Below are 20430 nucleotides of genomic sequence, written 5' to 3' on the forward strand. Positions count from 1 at the left end.
TTTATTTTAATTTGTAAAATAATAACAACAATATTAATATTAATAATAAATCGATCCTGGGTCCGGAAAAGTACTGATTCATACCATGAGCATCTATCGACGCAATCGGATAGAATGACACACTTGCAATATGTCACATCCAGCCGATCTTCATCAAAGTCAGATGATTTACTGGGGACTTGTTCTACAGGTGTATGTGAGAGATAGGGTGGATGAACATGGGCCTGTGCATTGGCGGGATACTCAAACCTATTGAGAGAGCTGAACTCAATCAGGCTGACAGGCCTTGATCACATTTAGACCCGTGAAGATTCCGGGGTAGAAGAGGTCTTCAGCAACCCATGCTTGCCATAAAAGGCGACTATGCTTGTCGTAAAAGGCGACCAACGGGATCGGGTGGTCAGGCTCACTGACTTGGTTAAAATGGTTTGCTTGATTATGATTATGGAAAGGGATTTGCCGTCTTCATTTATGAAATAAATCTCAGGAACTGTTTTATTTTAATTAAAAACGCACCGTACTACACATGGGCATGAACTAGGCAAAACCGAACGAATCTTATATACAGTAAACTACGGTTATAACGAACTCAAAGGGACCACTTATATTAGTTCGTAATAACCGTAGTTCGTTATAAGCATATATTCAGCATCTACACATCAAATGGCCGGGACTAAACAAATAAGTTCGTTATATCCGTCAGTTCGTTATAAGCGTGTTCGTTATAAACGTAGTTTACTGTAATATAATTTGAAAATTGACGGAATGGGAAATTTTATAAGTGTCTTGAAGGAGTTGATCCTGTTGTGCTATAAGAAACACGTTTTCATTTCCTATAGCGTTCTTTTAAAGAACAACTCACTTAAAAAAGTCTTTGGCATTATATCGGAATTCCTTGAATGTTTTCTTTAAAAACATTCGACATTGATGAGTACAAGGCTCGCCTGGCATCTACAGGTGTGCGAATAGCTGTTATCTGGTATGTTTCAGCATCCATGTAAAATTGCTGCTCCTCATTCATCCCAACAATTTAGAGCCGAGTCCACGGGAAGCCAATGAGTCGTATGTTTAGCAGTATACAAGACAAGCGACGACGCCATCGCAGGCAAGAAAAGCAAATCAAACTCTCGTTTCAGTGTTATCGTGTCGTCGTTTGCACTTGACTCTCTCTGAAGATAATTTGAATGATTTGTTAAGCTTGGTATTTAAGTGTAGTGATGATGATGGGGCTACTTGATGCTGGATGTAACGTGTGTAAATAATTCAAGATGTTACAAACACTTGCATCTGATAAACAGTTTTTTGTCAGGTATTCTGGTTATTTCCGGGATTGTTATTTGTCAAGCAGCGGTATTCCGTAAACTAATCGCTTCTGACGGAACCATGTTTTATGTGATAATAAATAACAGTTTTTCATTATCATACGAAATCTCTTCGAAAGGAAGGTCTATTAAATGGAGTGAGTGAATTTGGTTTAACGCTGCTTTTAACAGTATTCCAGTTATATCGCGGCGTGTCAGCTTAATGTGGGAGGAAAGCCCGAAGTGATGCAGGTCTCAGACGTTTACCACTTCGGTTAAACCCACGAGCACGGGTATGGCGCCGACAAACCTAGAAACAATCGGGGCGAAACGGGATTCAAACCCAGGATCATAGGTTTCTGGCGAGCCAAAGAGACGCAACTCTGCAAATAGAACTGCGGCGCCTTTGACGACTGCCCCCAGTTCCCCCCCCCCCAATTTAAGATTCCGACTATATCATGTGCATATATTTATGCAGCACTATCAAATGGTGGTGATACCAGATGTTCGCAAAAGTGTGAGCTTATCCTGCCCACCGGTGGCACCAGTCACCAACACATGCAAAGGCAACGCAAGTGTTCACCTTAAAACACAGAAACATAGGGAACAAGTCAAACCAAGGAATTGGATCGGACATAATTTTTGTCACTTGCGTCAAATTAGGAAAATGTCCTCCACATGTCTACCATAACAGTAACCTGATGAGGGAGTTGGGTTTAACGCTGCTCATTAGTATTTGAAAGGCCCCACGGGGTGTCATCACATAACACAACGACCAGCCTAACATAGCATTATACTTACGCACTGCGAAATAAATACTACATGGTAAAAGTTAATTATGTCTATAAGCGCGGAATTCCTTCCCGCCTACCAACTCTCTTTTATAGCCGCAACAAGTGGCCGATGCTAGATGTATGACTATACTCTGTTACAAATAGCGAAATATAAAGGTTATCACTTTGTATCTACAGAAACAAGTGGCTCTTCAGGAAAAAGGCATGCGCACTGTAAATAGATCACTATCAAAACGTGATCTTAACAAAAAGCCAAAAGTAGCGCTCTTGGGGTATTCTGGTACTTAGCATTAGGACTCAGATGCACGATTCATGGCCTCTTTTATCAGAAGCGAGTACCGGAAGCGTTCTCCGTTCCACTCAGTGCAAGTGTTGGACTTTGAAAATGACGTAGAAAACGTAGAATGCGACTGCAACGCTGCTTTTGTGATTTTAATATTTACATGTTAATATTTTGTGACATTGTTGTCGAAGATGAATACCATTTCATGTTTATTTGCCCTATATACGAAAATCCAAGAGACAAGTACTTACCGCAGTGGTCTCTATCTCACTGATGCTAAAAGATTGTCTTCATTACTGTCTTGCAAGGATCTTATAACACAACATCAACTGGCTGTGTACATACATAATGCTTTTTTGTTACGAAGTGAATTGTTACCTTGACTTTGTATTTTATAAAATATGTTATGTAACTCCGTTGTATATGGGCCTGTGGCCTTTCATACAATAAAGAATTGAATTGAACATGTTAATATATTCCATGTTCGTTGTTTTCTGTAACGCTGCCTTCAGCATTAACTAGATAATGTCAGCCTGTAAATAATCGTCCGGAGATAGCTATTATGAACAACGATCACGACAGTCGGGGTACGATGACATCATCCAGGTCACCGAGCCTAACCACCCTATCCAAGCATAAAAGATGATGGAACCTGTTTAAACACGAATTCGTAAGTGATTCTATCATCATACCTGTGATGTTCAGATAAGAATATAAGCGACAAAACCCTCTCCATATTTATAGTGAGTGAGTGAGTGAGTATGGTTTTACGCCGCTTTTAAAATATTCCAGCAATATCACGGCGGGGGACACCAGAATGGGCTTCACACATTGTACTCATGCCGGGAATCGAACCCGGGTCTTCGGTGTGACAAGCGAACGCTTTAACCACTAGGCTACCAGACCGCCCCCTCCATATTTATAAGAAATCCTTGCCTAACGCAGAGTCCACTGTACAATTCCGACTACATCATGCGCATGTGTTTATAAATCACTCGAGAACTGAGATGATATTAGGTGTTCGCGAAAACACGCTTCCCATATTTGGTTTTGGTTTCAAAAAGGAATGTTCAATTTTTGTCCAACAGTTCAAACTGCGGTTACAAACAAGACATTTTACAAGCACTGGACACGTGGTTCGATTCCAAGTTTATTATAATCTTTGGTTCGTCAGCACCATAACGTGGGCCTCAATAAATTCATGAAAGTCTATCTGCATCATTTTGTTGTTTGTTTGTTTTTATTTGTTTGTTGTTTAACGTCGCACTTAGCAATATTCCAGCTATATGACGGCGGTCTGTAAATAATCGAGTCTGGACCAGACAATCCAGTCATTGACATTATGAGCATCGATCCACGCAGTTGGGATATGATGACACGCATCAACCAATTCAGTGAACCTGACCACCCGATCCCGTTAGTCGCCTCTTACGACAAGCATAGTCGCCTTTTGCCACAAGCATAGTCGCCTTTTACGACAAGCACAGTTGTCTTTTACTGCAAGCACGGGTTACTGCATCATTTTGTGTTTTTCTCACCACAGTAAATCTTACAAGGCTGAAGTCAACAATATCCAAGCGATCTAACGAAAGCCTGTAAATAATCGTGTCTGGAAAAAGGAAAATCACACACGCGTTCCTCCCGGCACACACACACACACACACACACACACACACACACACACACACACACACACACACACACACACACACACACACACACACACACCAAAATTATTAGATGGTGGGTTCCTTAATTCCGTGTATATTCCATATCGCGTAATTCACTATATCGAATAACATTAACGCAACACCAGGAAATAACAAGTCTCGATTATCCATCAAAAAAGATTCCATTAGTGTAACTGGCAAAATAGTAGTGACGATTCTGTGAATGGATCGGGGCGGTTGGGTAGCTTAGTCGTTAAAGCGTTCGCTCGTCACGCCGAAGACCCGGGTTCGAATCCCGACATGGGTACAATGTTTGAAGCCAATTTCTGGTGTCCCCCGCCGTGATATTGCCGGAATATTGCTAAAAGCGGCGTAAAGCCAAACTCACTCACTCACTCACTATGAATGGATCACTGAAAATCTGTCATGACACTGGGTGTTCGCGAAAAGGGCCAGTAAGTCTTGTCCTGCCGGCCGGTAGCACGCACCCTTTGGTTTAACGCGTACTGCTGCACTTGACACTTACGAGTTGTGATTCAACACATTGTAATTCAGTCCACGACCATCTGAATGACAGGCGTACAGGGAGCAGATTGAGCCCGTTCCGTATGGCACATCGACCCAATGACTTTCTCTCCAGAACATCAAAGGGCGTTGAACGTATGACAAAAACTGTTGAGTAAGCAGGTTTCTAGTCCATACATCCCGTGCAAATAGCTCGAGTAAAATGAGCTTACTGCCTATTATCTGCCAAACAAAGCATTAAAAAGACAGCATTAAAAGTCTACGTGCTTCAAGCCACAGTTTCTCAGTGCTAGCAAAGACGGCATAACGTAAATATTAAGATGCAGATGTACTGGCAAACGAGTTCGTTTGCTTCGAGAAGTTACAATATTTGAGTGGGAGTATTCTTCTTGAAAGTGTAAGAAATGTGTATACTTCAGTTTCTCTGGCACAATTGCGTGAGGGGCAATGGGAGTAGCCAAGTAGATAGCGTGTTGGTTTACAAGCAATACGCCTGTGTTCGAATCCAAACGAATAATATCCATACATTATTTTTAGGCATTGTTATTAACCCTTACTTCGATCAATCTGCGCAATCGGGATGCGATGACATGCATCAACCAAGTCAGCGAGTCTGAACATTCGTAGGCTGATGAAGACCAATTCTAACCCGGATCTTCACAGGTTCGCACTTTACTGAAATGGCACGAGATAATGGCATGTATTCGGGGTTCATCTTTGGCAAACTCTGTCTACAATATAAGTGGTTGAGTGGTTGAATAGGTCTTTTTACGCAGCTTCCATACGAATTCCAATAGTACAAATACTTGGGACAGCAGATATCTGGTAGATCAACATGTTATGTTCCCTGTGGGGATTCGAACACGAGTCTTCAGCAATTCAAACGAATGCTTAACCACGAGGCTCATGATTTGCGACATCATACATTCTGCATTTTTCGGCCAGTAAAAACATAAAGTGGTGATGACACCATGTGTTCGCTGAAGGAATGGAATCCATAGCCTACATTACCTGTGGGACATCAATGTAGAGATCACTTTGCAGTTGACGGGGCGGTCGGGTAGCCTAGTGGTTAAAGCGTTCGCTCGTCACGCCGAAGACCGGGGTTCGATTCCCGACATGGGTACAAAGTGTGAAGCCCATTTCTGGTGTCCCCCGCCGTGATATTGCTTGAATATTGCTAAAAGCGGCGTAAAACCATACTCACTCACTCACTCACTCACTTTGCAGTTGACCTTACAACTGCAGTCGTCAAAGTTCAAGAGTCCTAATTGGGGTGGCAGGGTAGCCTAGTAGTAAGGTGTTGACTCTCAAAGCTGTTAACCCGGGTTCGATTCACCACATGGGTACCCGGTGTGACCTCGTCTGGAATTCGGCAGCTGTTCATCTCTAAACCAAACTCACCCAACTGGACAAGAGTGTATGTTTTTTTCGTTGGTTTCATTTATTTAAATTCCAGACCACTCACACCACTGCCTTTATTGTATTCTCGTTTCGAGTCATATTGGTGCGGTGGGGTAGTCTTGTGGTTAAAGTGTTCGCTCGTCACGCCTAAGACCCGGGTTCGATTCCCCACATGGGTACAATGTGTGAAACCCATTGCTGGTGTCCCCCGCTTTGATATTGCTGGAATATTGCAAAAAGCGGCGTAAAACAATACTCATTCAATCACTCGAATCATTTCTATTCGCATTGTCTTTGTAAGTGGAGGGTACTTCCTCTGGAATACATCAACAGTAACTCCTCTAAAAGCAAAATTTTCCTGTCACAAAATACGTATATTCGTTTGTTGTTTTATGCCACGGTCGGAATCAATCCACTGTATGAAAGCGTCCAGTAAAGTTACTCTGAACCAGATAATCCTGTGAGTGACATCATTAGCAACGTTCCACGCCGACGGGGTACGACGACATGCAATGAACCAAGTCATCGAGCCTGACCACCCGATGCATTTAGTTCATGATCCAACCCGTGAAGATCCGGGTCAGAATAGGTCTTCAGCAACCCATGCTTGTCGTAAGAAGCGACTATGCTTGTCGTAAGAGGCGACTAACGGGATCGGGTGGTCAGGCTCGCTGACTTGGTTAGTGCATGTCATCGATGCGTGTCATCAATTGCGTGGATCGATGCTCATGATGTCAATCACTTGATTGTCTGGTCCAGAGTTGATCATTTACGGACCGCCTTCATATAGCGGTGATGTTGCTTAGTGCGGCGTTAATTAACAAAGAAAGTTGCATGATCCAACGAATAAAACCGGTAAAAAGTATGCCCAGCTAACTATAACCAATTTTGTACTCTAGCCGATATAAACTGCCGGGAAAAATATAGTATACACTTGAAAATTGGATTTGACCAAAACAAGCGTTCTCAAAACGTTAATAGGCTGAAACACGTCGTCGAAACACTCCAAATGTAAGGTTCCAAACGTTGGTTTGCAAGATTGGACAACGCAGATCCGTGACTGTCAGAGAGTGCTGCTTCCTGATGAGCTGATTCTGCTTGTTCCATATTGATGGTCGTGCTCGCGTTTCTCGACGGCTTTCACGAAAAAGAAAGGGTACATGAGATATTTTCTACTTGGGAATTTACCCCTGAAGATTCGGGTTAGAAAAGGTCTTCAACAACCCATGCTTGCCGTAAAAGACGACTATGCTTGTCGTAAAAGACAACTAACGGGATAGGGTAGTCAGGCTCGCTGACCTGGTTGATGCACGACATTGTATCGCAATTGTAAAGATCGATGCCCATTAAATGGATTGTCTGGTCCAGACTCGATAATTTCGAACCGCCGTCCTATAGCTGGAATATTGTGGTGTTAAAAAAGAGAGAAACAAAACAAACAATCTTCGGAATTTACAACCAAATCAAACCTACCCATGTCTCAGTGAAGCGGATCAAACTATTCGTCCAGTGTGAATGGACACTACTTCAGATAGTTGGGGCTTACAGCAAAGATTGTATAGTGGTATCGCAATTAAATAAGTACCCATTAGTGATCATAGAATAAATAATATATCTGATCTTTTAATGAGTTTCATGAGTCTCCATTTACCCTGACTTGAGATACGAGGCTTCATGTCTTAACGTGTTCAGTGACATGGGATGTGGGTGCCTCATTGCAATGGGAAACAGCAGCATAAGATATGGGGCTATATGTCTTAACGAGTAGCGGCATAATATTTAGGAGTTACATGTTTCAATGTATGCCTTGACGTTAGAACCACAAACACAAGAACATCAATCTAAATGTAGCATCAAATTATAGCACATATACACTAATACACACATACACACGTACACTAAGGTTACTCTGCCAGGCACCTTATGATACATATAAATCTTTACGTACCGTGAATGAAAATAAAATGTAATATCTCTATATATATGATGTACATTATGTATATCTACCTTTCATATCTATGATCATATTTATTCCCAAAAGTAGATAGTTTGTACCCTTCCCTGCGAGAGTGTTCTGTACAATAAAATTCTTCATTCTTGATTCATAAACATTGCATGCCCAATACATATACACCATGGTATTAAAACCATTCTCTACTACGATCAAACGTGAATTAAATCTTTCGCGTTGCAACCGCTTTGTGTACTTGTAACAAAATCATAGTTATAAAAATCAATAACCCAGGGGTGGATTAATCAAGAGTCAACGAAATATGCTCATTTCGCATGGTTTATGGCACTCGATATTGATCTGCCGATGAAGTCACACTGGCCGTTGTATCAGCGAGTGTCATCTGTTACCAGTAGTTAAAGGATCAAATGTTTGTGCCAATCTCCATCGATGTGAGAATCCCTTTGGGCGGAGAATGTGTCCATCATGCCGCACGTCTGCCCACTCAAGCTGTCCGTCAACACGAGAAATGGTGTTATAAGTAGTGGAAGCGTCGCTGCTGTATAAAACATAGACCCTGTCAGCGATAACACAGTGACTGCTGGAAAGGCCGAGTGAACAGCTGATCGCTAGTGCCGCAGTGGCGTTCGTAAGGAGCTGATCAGCTGATTTCTCTCCGGCAGAATGGTTACGCACTTTGACCATGTTACCGTTCTTGCCCTTGTCATTGTCGCTATACTAGGCATGCTTGGAAAATATTCCCTGACTGATGCCGTAGAGAGGAACGACACTTTAACACAACTAGGAGAATCTAATAGCAGCTATGTTGATGAGGAGGATACCTATGATGATGGCGAAGACGTTCACGTCAACTTAAGTACAACGTATGTGCCACATGGGGTCAATGAGAACAGCACCAGTGTTTGGAAGTTTAATGACAGTATGAATGCTACGAGTGTAAACGAGACAGAAGATAGTCTGTATGGGAACGGTAGTTTAGCTGGTTTCGCCACATCAGCGCCGGTTAACAAATGTGTTGCGTGTGCTATGAGAGAAGATGATCGTAAGTATAGAATCGCGGTTATTAAGAATCAGATTCTTGAAAAACTGCACTTCCACAGTCCTCCAAACATGACCGGCAGAACGCTGCCCAAAGCGCCTAAGATCTCTCAGCTGCTCGAGAGGTCAGGAATACAGGGGGATTCACCAGATAACTACGGTTACCATGACAAATATGTTTTTGATGATCGTCTCTACGGCCATACAGAACGCATCTTCACCATTGCTAAAACACGTAAGTATTATACTGAAAGTCATTAATGACATGCAATCATTTATATGTTCCGTAAAGGGTCACTGCATATACCTGTCTTAAGTGCATGGCTCTAGATTCATTGATATAATGGCAATAAAAGAGACAAAACCCTTTAAATAGTCATACTAAATTTCTGCTAAAAGCACGGTCCTTTGTACGATTCTGACGATATCATAAGCATGTATTTACGAATGACAAAGTGGAGATAATTTATGGATAACAACTTTATTTTCTGTCAAGGCGACGTTTCGGTATTGGAAGCAAGGCTCAGTAATGAGTATGGTACGGAATATTTATAGTAGGTTGAGGATTAACAGTAACAACAATTGCATTGTTTACGAATGACTCTCAAATAGTGAAGATACCAGGTGTTCGCGAAAAGGAGAGCGTGTCCTGCCCCACGGGTGAACTTGCTCTGAAACTAGTACTAATAGATTGTTTACTGTTTTACGCGATTTGTTAAGAAAAGTTGATAAGTACTGCACAGAATAGTCAATAATATGCTAGGAAATACTATTTTGATAGTGAGGCAACTTCTGTTCAACTGTTACGTCATTTTCAATGTTTGGCAATTGTTGTGATGTAAACGTGAGTAGTCCCACGTGAGGTCACCTGAAACCTTATTATCGATCTTTGTACTGAAACAGCACTTTCAAGCTGAAAAGCGGTGCTTTCCTCGTAGCTCAATTCACATGCGCAGTGGGATAACCTGGTTGGAATACCATACCATCGTTAGAGAATGGATTCCAATCAAGATGTAGTGTCTTTGCATTTTGTCAATATTAAATTTTCTTGCCATGATTTGCAATCTGTCATTGTTTGCAAAATACAAACATATTATTTCTTAAAGAATGATATCAAGGTGGCATATATTCAATACGATATATGTCTTCTACGATTGATTGTGTAAGTCGGATTTTACGCCTCTTTTAGCAACATTCCAGGAATGTCAGCGCGGAGGTCATCAGAAATGGGCTTCACACATAGTTCCCATGTGGGGAATAGAACCCATGTTTCCCACGTGATCAGAGAACGCTTTAACCACTTGGCTACCCCACCGCTCTTCCTTCGACTGACTGAAGAAATTGCTGCTATAGCGTTTAACAATCACTCACTCACTTTAACTACTGAAACAGATATATCACAGATGAGTTCGACCTACTCGTACATGTAATGAGGGTGTTTTGTCTATAAATGAATAACCAATGTCATATATTTCTCAGTCAGCTGATAACTGTAGAGATTAATACATGTACACTTGGGGCACAACTGAAGAGCTTAGAACTTTGGCCCTTTTTGCATATTATTGAATGAATAGCATCTGAGTTCTTGTCTACATGTAGAAAAAATATTGTATGTTTTCATTGATGCGTTTTTGAAATATAGGTACTTAAAATTCTATAAAAGGGCCAAAGTCAAGTTTCAAAAGGGTCAAAGTTACTTTGCCAGATGTTGGCCCTTTTAGCTTTCATTTCCGTGTGGGGTTGAGACTGGTTGTCTGAGAGAGATTTTGAAAGTTTGTCACCTTATTATCATATTTCAACTATTTCAATAAAGTTGGCATTAGTTTAAATCACTGTCACAATACCGCCTTCTAAGCAAACAATGACATGTAAACACTGGCGTTTAACTAAACTGAAGAAATATTTATTGAGAAGGAAACTTAATTAAGATACAAGGTCGGTATTGCGTGTCTCCACCATTGACATTTGTAAGAGTAATTGGAAAGGTCTTCAAATAGATAAGAGCGACAAAACCCTTTATATAATTATAAGCAGTCTCCATTTTACGATTCCGACTATATCATCAGGTCATGTTTATGGAACACTGTGAAATAGTGATGATAGCAAGTGTCAGCGAAGAGGTGAGTGTGTCCTGACCCACTGGTAGGGCAACATTCAACGGGGACAGAGCTATTAGAAATCAGGCAATTAGAGAAAAACTGTGTCACGTTGGCAATCGAACTAGGTCTTGGTGAAGATGTTATAGTCCTTGACATTTCCTCCGACCTCGGTCCAGAATGACGGAATATCCTTGAACTGCATCAGTGGATATCACGTTATTTTTTTACTTTTACGAAATACATATGCCGCGATGTTATAGTCAGATTTAGGCTTGCAACATGATGGAAAGATACTGTAGATGTTGTATAAATGTCCTTTCAAAACAGTCGTAAAGTGGTACGATGATTTATGATGGTTATGACATTCAAGTAATCTGTCTGGGGGTTATCCATTTGCTTTGGACCCGTGAAGATCCGGGGTGAAATAGGTCTTCAGCAACCCATGCTTGCCGTAAAAGGCGACTATGCTTGTCGTAAGAGGCGACTAACGGGATCGTGTGGTCAGGCTCGCTGGCTTGGTTGATGCACGTCATCGATCCCAATTGCGTAGATCGATGCTCGTGATGTCAATCACTGGATTGTCTGGTACAGACTTGATTATTTACAAACCGCCGTCATATAGCTGGAATATTGCTGAGTGAGGCGTTAAACAAACAAACAAGCAAACAAACACACACTTGCGGAGTTTTGACTATGCGCTGATTATTGCTAAAATGCACCCTTTAAAATGTCATGATATACTACGGTTTCCTTCACGTGCTATAGCTTGTAAGTTGACCTATTGTACAAACTGATATATATAGCTTGCTAGAGCTTGTAAGCTGACATATTATGCAAACTGGCACCTTCAATTGTACAAACCAGTAGCTTCGCGTGCAGCACACCTAGTCCGTGCTATAGCTTGTAAGCTGACATTTTATACAAACAAGGATCTCCACGTGCAGCACACCTAATCAGTGCCATAGCTTGTAAGCTGACATATTATACACAAACAAGGATCTCCACGTGCAGCACACCTAATCCGTGCTATAGCTTGTAAGCAGACATTTTACACAAACAAGGATCTCCACGTGCAGCACACCTGATCCGTGCCATAGCTTGTAAGCTGACATATTACACAAACAAGGATCTCCACGTGCAGCACACCTAATTCGTGCTATAGCTTGTAAGCTGACATATTATATTAACAAGGATCTCCACGTGCAGCACACCTAATCCGTGCTATAGCTTGTAAGCAGACATTTTACACAAACAAGAATCTCCACGTGCAGCACACCTAATCCGTGTGATAGCTTGCAATATGACGTCTTGTACATAAGGGCATCTTTACGTCCAGAACGCTGAGCAATATCTTGTAATATGTCATGTCGTACATACGAGTATTGATCCAGGTAGTCAGTTGTTAAGATGTAGCCGAACATATGTCTTTACCAGCTGTATTTTCCTCGTGGGTCGCTAGTAGTGCTGTAATCTAAGATGCTGCAATTATATCAGACGTACCTTGTTTGTTTGTTTGTTTGTTTGTTTGTTGTCGCACTCAGCAATATTCCAGCTATATGACGGCGGTCTGTATATAATCGAGTCTGGGCCAGACAATCCGCTGATTGACATTATGAGCATCGATCCACGCAATTGGGATACTATGACATGCATCAACCATGTCAGCGAGCCTGACCGTTTGTCGCCTCTTACGACAAGCATAGTCGCCTTTTACGGCAAGCATGGGTTGCCGAAGACCTATTCTACCCCGGATCTTCACGGGTACAAATGCACCTTGATGGGTTCGAGCCTAGATTCACCCTTATTATCATCATTGATTTATCAGCACCAAAACAGTGCTCAAAGCTGTCACCAAAATGTTGAACGTGTATGGCCAGCATGTCATTCCTGCGTCTTTCTTTCCACATGAAGTTATATAACTGAAATACTGTTCAAAACGGCATGAAAACCCAACTCACTCAAGGTAGCTGTATCTACTCCAACGCTAACGACGTTATCATGGTCAGCTATACCATACTAGCTACTTATATTACAGAGAAAAGGTCGAGTATTGCCGCGACTAGTTTCTAGCAACAATTACTGAAACTTCCCTACCGGCACCGTTGATCTTGTCCTTGTTGGCCTATTTATGGGAGTGTGAGACCCGAGGTATACACGAGTCATGTCGTCGTTGTTATTCATGGTGTCAACTGTCCAGGAACTACGCTGTAGAAGACTTCTGCCAAGCATTGTACATTTATTCAGGAAAAGTTGTACATTTTAAAAGCTCAAGTAAAAATGTATTCATATTTATATTCTGTAATTATCGTCATGTAAATCATGTCCATGTGTCATGTTAATATCGCCTTAGACCGCCTCCGTGGTCTGGTGGTAGGTCCCGGGTTCGATCCCCGGCCACGTCATAGACGTTAAAAGATGGTACTTGTTGTTACCCTGTCTGACGCTCGGCATTACGGGGCTAAAACAAGGACTGGTCGGCCCGGAGTATACTGTGTCTGAGAGGAGTATTCATGTTAAACTGCGGCATGGTATCACAATGGGGAGCACACAAAATCGGCATCAGTCCGGACTAGCACAAGCAGCCACACACACACACACACACGTGCATGCACGTCGCTATATAAGTGCAATAATCTTGGACGCAACATTTAACCCCATTTCACCTCATCTCACCAAGTATCGCCTTCAATTCATGTTAATGACATTATTTGCAGACACTGATACTAAACTGAAGCGACATTTCCATAATCATAACTTCAAGACATCTCGACTAAAAGCAGAGTCCATTGTATGAATCCGACGATATCATAAGCATGTATTTATAAACCACGAAATAGTGATGATACCACGTGTTCGCGAACCGGTATCTACCATTTCAGTTCCTAATTTTCTCTCATAGTCTAGTCTGCAATACTTTGACAAGTCAAGATTCCTTCAGTTTCGAGAAATTAACAGATACCTAGCCCCTTACCAGTATGTGTTTTGAGATAAATGCAGACATTTTATTTTATTTTATTTCAGAGACTACATGTTAGTCTATATCATTATAACCATTGAACTGTAGCATCAGAAGCCCTAACTATACCATTATCCATGGATTTGGAATGTCAAGTACGTGCAAGCACGTCGTAACTACTATCCATGTACGTTATCATAACATCTCCATCGCGGCCCTACCTTTGCTTGTTAATCAGAGTAATATTGACCACGTTGGCGCCTTGTCCATAATTGTTAATCTGTTTATATGGAAGACGTGCAGCATTTATCTCAACAACACAAGCTTCTCATTAGATTTGTAATCGGTTCCATAACAACCGTGCGTGGAGAATAATATATCATTATATGTCTATACAGTAAACTACGTTTATAACGAACACGCTTATTACGAAGTGATTGATATAACGACCTTTATTTTAGTCCCGGCGGTTTGTTGTATGTATTTTGTATATATGCTTATGAGGAACTACTGTTATTACGAACTAAAGTCAATGGTCCCTTTTGTGTTCGTTATAACCGTAGTTTACTGTATAAATAATAGTATGATTTAAAGCTCTCTTATATAAAGCATAATTTAAGTTTTGAATGGATAGGGGGCGGTTGGGTAGCCTATTGGTTAAAGCGTTCGCTCGTCACGCTGACGACCCGGGTTCGATTCCCGACATGGGTACAATGTGTGAAGCCAATCTCTGGTGTCCCCCGCCGTGATATTGCTGGAATATTGCTAAAAGCGGCGTAAAACCATACTCACTCACTCATTCACCTTTAAGGGGTAGACATCCACGATACATGGTTTGATCAAATCATCAGTAGTCTAGGTAGCCTAGTCGTCAATGCGTTCGCCCGTCAAGCGGGGAGACCTGGGTTGTGTTCAACACATAAGTACAGTATACGAGGCCCATTGATATTGCAGAAATTTTGATACAACTGTATTCTTCATGCCCTGGCGAAACCCACGTGTCGGGCATTGTGCATTATGCTTCTGGAAAGACCTCGATTCTCTGGCAGTGAGCTTAATGCTCTTCTCATCAGTGTTGTCGATGTAAATTGTATCGCTGGTATAATTATAGTAGTATTATGGTAGTATTGATATAAAACGTCAACACCAGAGTATAACCAGTATCCATTTGGTGTAACAGGCAAAAAGGCGGTGTAAATTATATGAATGGATCACTAAACATCAGTGATGACACCAGGTATTCGCGAAAAGGGTAAGCATGCCCTGCCCTACTAGTAGCCCCCGTCGCTCAAGGTTTAACGTCGCGTTCAAGATTATTGCACTTATATAGCGACGTGCATACATGTGTGTGTGCGTGCGTGCGTGCGTGCGTGCGTGCGTGCGTGCGTGCGTGCGTGCGTGCGTGCGTGCGTGCGTGCGTGCGTGTGTGTGTGTGTGTGTGTGTGTGTGTGTGTGTGTGTGTGTGTGTGTCTGTGTGTGTGTCTGTGTGTCTGTGGTGTGTGGCAGTTTCTACTAGTCCGGACTGATGCCGATTTATAGTGCTAGCTCCCTGGGATACCATGCCGCAGTTTAACATGAATACTCCACTCAGGCACAGTACACTCCGGGCCGACCACTCCTTGTTTTAGCCCTTTAATGCCGAGCGTCAGACAGGGTAACAACAAGTACCATCTTTTAACGTCTTTTGGTATGACGCGGCTGGGGATCGAACCCCGGACCTCTCGCTCTCCGGGCGGACGCTCCACCACTAGATCACAGGGGCGGTCTTTTATGAAAGAGTAAGTGAAACATACGTACATTGTCAGATAGGACACTTTCACCGTCAATGACAAGACATGGCAAGGGTTTCATTTGACCTACTAAATCATGAGACACTTGTTAATGACACGAACAGACTTGTATGACATTTCCTCAACAACATACATCGTTTCGCAGAACATAAACATGCCAAAATGTACTGAAAAGGGCCATTTCAATGTTTTTTAAAGAAAAACGTAACTATGATGAATATTCTTTCAAAAAAGATGATTAATAACTGACAAACAGTTGCTCTTTCTTTCGCACAACAATGATTTGCTGATACAAACACATATATACTCCAGTGTCGGATAATAAATGTCACATGTACGTTGTAGGAATGAACAAAACATCGCTTGTTTTAAAAAGAAAGTGCTCCCCTTTCAGATTAACTGCTGACCTCATGAACTCTTCCCTTCACAGTTTGTTATCCCAATATAATATATATCCCGCATAGTAACATATGTGCCGGCTTACGTATGTTCGCCTAGTAACCTTGCCGCCTGACATAAACCTTGGGCTCGGCATCGCGGTATCCAGTGCTTGTGAGGAATGCCGGGAACGGAGTTACATTTGTCAGTCCAAGTACTTCTCTGACACCTTGAAGTACATAGCTTTCAGCTGAGTACAAAGAACCAACGTCATTTCTCCGCAGTTCAATGTCTCATTGCTTCTCAAATGCACTCACTCGCTGTTGGATGCTTTCTTGCATTCTTTCAACTCAGGGGCATTGACGAGGAAACACAAAGGGTCTTCAAACAAAGGTCTTACTTCATCATGTTCATTGTGTTAATATAGCATTGTTAATGTATCCTCCTCCGTTAATATGTATTACTGTTGTGAAAGCTGTCTCATTGCTTCTCAAATGCACTCGCTCGCTGTTGGATGCTTTCTTGCATTCTTTCAACTCAAGGGCATTGACGAGGAAACACAAAGGGTCTTCAAACAAAGGTCTTACTTCATCATGTTCATTGTGTAAATATAGCATTGTTAATATATCCTCCTCCGTTAATATGTATTAGTGTTGTGTAAGGTGTGTACGTCCGAGAGAATATGCCAGTGCGTGCGTGCGTGCGTGCGTGCGTGCGTGCGTGCGTGCGTGCGTGCGTGCGTGTTACATTGGAATGTGTCGCTGTCATCATGGCACGCTCTGTCATGTTTCCATGGTAAACAAATGTTTACAAATCTAGAATAACTATAGCAATAGGGGAACATTGCACTTAAGTGTCATATCTTTTTCATGCTAGGTCAACGACCCGAACTACCCATGGGAATTGAAATTGAACAAATTCCACATACAATTTGCCTCGAAATTACGAATTGACAAATGGCCTAAGGACCTTAGAACAAGAGACTTTGATTAACAGCTACTGAAACGCCAGGTCTCGTTTTGAGCACGTTTGGCCAAATGAGTGTTAATAAGTCTTATGTCCAGACTGTGGGATTTGCTTCTACAGCAGTAGCCATGTCCACGTTTGTACGAAATGTATGACAGTAGAGCAAGACTTTAAATAACTGTATTAACAATATCACAGCAGACTTGGTCAACATTGTTTTCCTGTATGTTTCCCCTGTTGGCGTAATATACTTTCATTTACGTTTCTACGTTTCATGTTTTTTCGCGAACACCTGGTGTCATCACTGATTTTCAGTCATCCATTCATAGAATTTCCATTACCATTTAACCCTGTACGTACATATACTGGAATCTGTTTCGGCAGACAATCGAGACTTTATATTCTCTTGAGATGACATTATATACTGACAGAAATGTTCAGACAGGTTAGTTTATCATATAGTCCTATATACAAATATCCGAATAATTCTATAAAATATTTCTTTTGATTCTCAGTGCTCAATGAAGTATGTCTTAAAGTACAATTCAACACGAAATCGTAAGATATATTCATTTCAGATACTTAATATTTAATTTCGACTAATAAAAGTTTTAAAAGTGAAAATGATTGAAAATACTAAACAGCTGGGCAAAAAAAGTATACACTTGAAATCTGGATTTGATCAAAACATTACAAACGTTATCAAAACCTTACTAGGCCGAAATAAAACAAATGTAAGGTCCAAATCATAACTGTGATAGCCATATCAAATACAGTAAACTACGGTTATAACAAACTCAAAGGGACCGCTCATTTTAGTTCGTTGTAGCCGTAGTTCGTTATATGCATATATACAGCATAACTATAGCAAATAGTCGAGTCAAAAAGTAAGTTCGTTATATCCGTCAGTTCGTTATAAGCGTGTTCGTTATAAACGTAGTTTACTGTACATCACCATCGAATAACAATTTCTTGTTTGTTTCAAGTTTAGCCACCATCAAACATAGGCGTATACTTTCTTTTCCCAGGCAGTTTATATTGATCAAATAACTATAATCTTCACAAAATGCCAAGTGCATTCTTTTGCATCACAATACATTTCATTTTATTATGCAGGTTTTCAGATTTCTTAAAAAAAGATTCCTCACAAACTGTACATGGTACACAAAAAATTATCGTTTACATTGTGTAGTGTCCTGTAATTAGCGCAATGACATAAATATAAAAGCGACAAAACCCTTTCCATAATCACAAAGACATTCAAAGGCAAGTCATTTGTTCACCTGTAAAGACATTTAACATTTATCATCCAAAACTAGCTCCCACAGGAGATATCGCTTGGATTAGATCAAGCGATATCTACACTGTAGATATCGATGCAATGAAATTACATCACAATGCTTTGACGTCAATGATGGCTCTGCTACTGAAGCTGTTAGCAGTACTTTTTACACTGAGGACACTGCTAATTACGTTCTACAAATTAAAAAAGTTGGAAGAATGATGTTGGATGATAAACAAAATCTCACCCTCGTGTCTTTTGATATCAAATATATCAACACTCGTTGATAAAAGTGGCAAAAATCCTCGGCAAGCCTCGGAATTTTTCCACTTTTATCAACTCGTGTTGATATATTTGATATCAAAAGACACTCGGGTGAGATTCTCTATATGGTACACGTAAAGATAGAGCAATTAGATGAAGACGTCTTTACTATTAAAAGACAGTTACCGCTCTGGTTTAATTCTCGGGTGATTGAAGACAGCACAAATCAATACAACAGCGTGTTAATCTGCCAATCATAATTACGAAAGACCTACACTTGTTGACGATGTGAGAATATATGGTAAAGGCTTCCCTGGCGCATGGGGCATGGGCTATTCTATTGAAAGGACTGGTTCATGTCTCTTATGAAGTATATAAACGCCTACTGTCATGTTACAGATCCTTCATTTTTCTCACGACTTTTACCATGTAATTTGATACCTCTCATGATATGACTATGAACACAATGCTATGTACCCTCTGAACAGAATTTTTTTAATTTTTTTTTACAAATGTATATAAAATCCAGTTTGGAGACTGTGTGATTTATTAAAAATTTGCTGATCACGGTGATACAAAACACACGAGAAACTATACATGAAGATTAATCAGTATACCTGTCTACAAGGTAAATGAAGAATCCATAGGAAAAGTTCCGAAAACTTTGAAATATTGGAATAACGGACATGTTCAAATGGTTGACAACTAACCTTTTTCGTTCTTAGATTTGGAATTGTGATATGGTCAAATACATCCGTAGGAATAATTAAAATAGGTTCGAGTGAAAAATGTCCATCTTCAAAATAAAAAATAAATTATTTTTTACCATATGTTTGTTCGGTTTTTATCTACATCTTAGAAAATCAGCGTGGGTCAAAAGCTTGCTTATGTTTAAATGTTACAAAAATGATCCATGAAAACTCTTAAAAAATAGCCTTATTGATACAATGTCTCGCCTAACCTATGTATTTAATGTTCCAAGATGTCACTGTTCTTCTTCTTAGCCCTCAGCTAATGAGGAACATGCCATTATTAAACATCCATAATTATATGAGATATTTGATATTAACGCCTGACCTTCCGAAGTATTACCACGATGTAAGGTGCAGCTTACATGATAAAATCCCGGAAACCAAACCAGCTGGGGTGCGTTTGACAGCAGCACGTGACCAGTGTGATGACAACCGACAGCTTTAAGGGGTATCTTGGCTTGATAAGGCTTCTCAGGCTTCAACTTTGACCCCTTGTAAATTAGGGCCATGGGGTCGGTGTTTTTGAATTATCTATCGAGGCGTTTCCTAACAAATTTTCATATCAGTTGATGAAAGAAAGCTAGTAGCAAATGTAAGTTATACAGATTGCAGATGATATGCTTAGGGACTTCTAGAATATACGAGGTTCTTGACATATTATATTATATTATATTATATTATATTATATTATATTATATTATATTATATTATATTATATTATATTATATTATATTATATTATATTATATTATATTATATTATAAACGATCCACTACATGCTTTGATGTTTTGTCGAACAATCGAAAACGACTTGTAAAAATAACCATAACATGATTAATTACCACAAATAAATACTGATGTGATACAATATGCCATCTTGTTTCAGTAACATATTCAGTAATGATTTAACCACAGCCTTCATGATTTGTTGAATAGTCGAATGTGGCCATACAATAC

General features: G+C 40.6%; 1 protein-coding gene across 1 annotated transcript in view; it reads left to right on the forward strand.

The window, feature by feature from the left end:
• Window positions 1–8467: 8467 nt before the first annotated feature.
• The window catches only part of LOC124144345 (growth/differentiation factor 8-like), a 31381-nt gene continuing 19418 nt past the window's right edge, over window positions 8468–20430 (forward strand). Inside the window, exon 1 of the mRNA XM_046513713.2 lies at window positions 8468–9222. Coding sequence (XP_046369669.1) covers window positions 8613–9222 — 610 coding nt within the window. The 5' untranslated portion in view covers window positions 8468–8612. The remainder of the gene's footprint in view (window positions 9223–20430) is intronic.

This window comes from Haliotis rufescens, unplaced genomic scaffold (genome assembly GCF_023055435.1).
Source record: "Haliotis rufescens isolate VD_foot unplaced genomic scaffold, xgHalRufe1.0.p SCAF_10, whole genome shotgun sequence".
NCBI classification, from domain to species: Eukaryota; Metazoa; Mollusca; class Gastropoda; order Lepetellida; family Haliotidae; genus Haliotis; species Haliotis rufescens.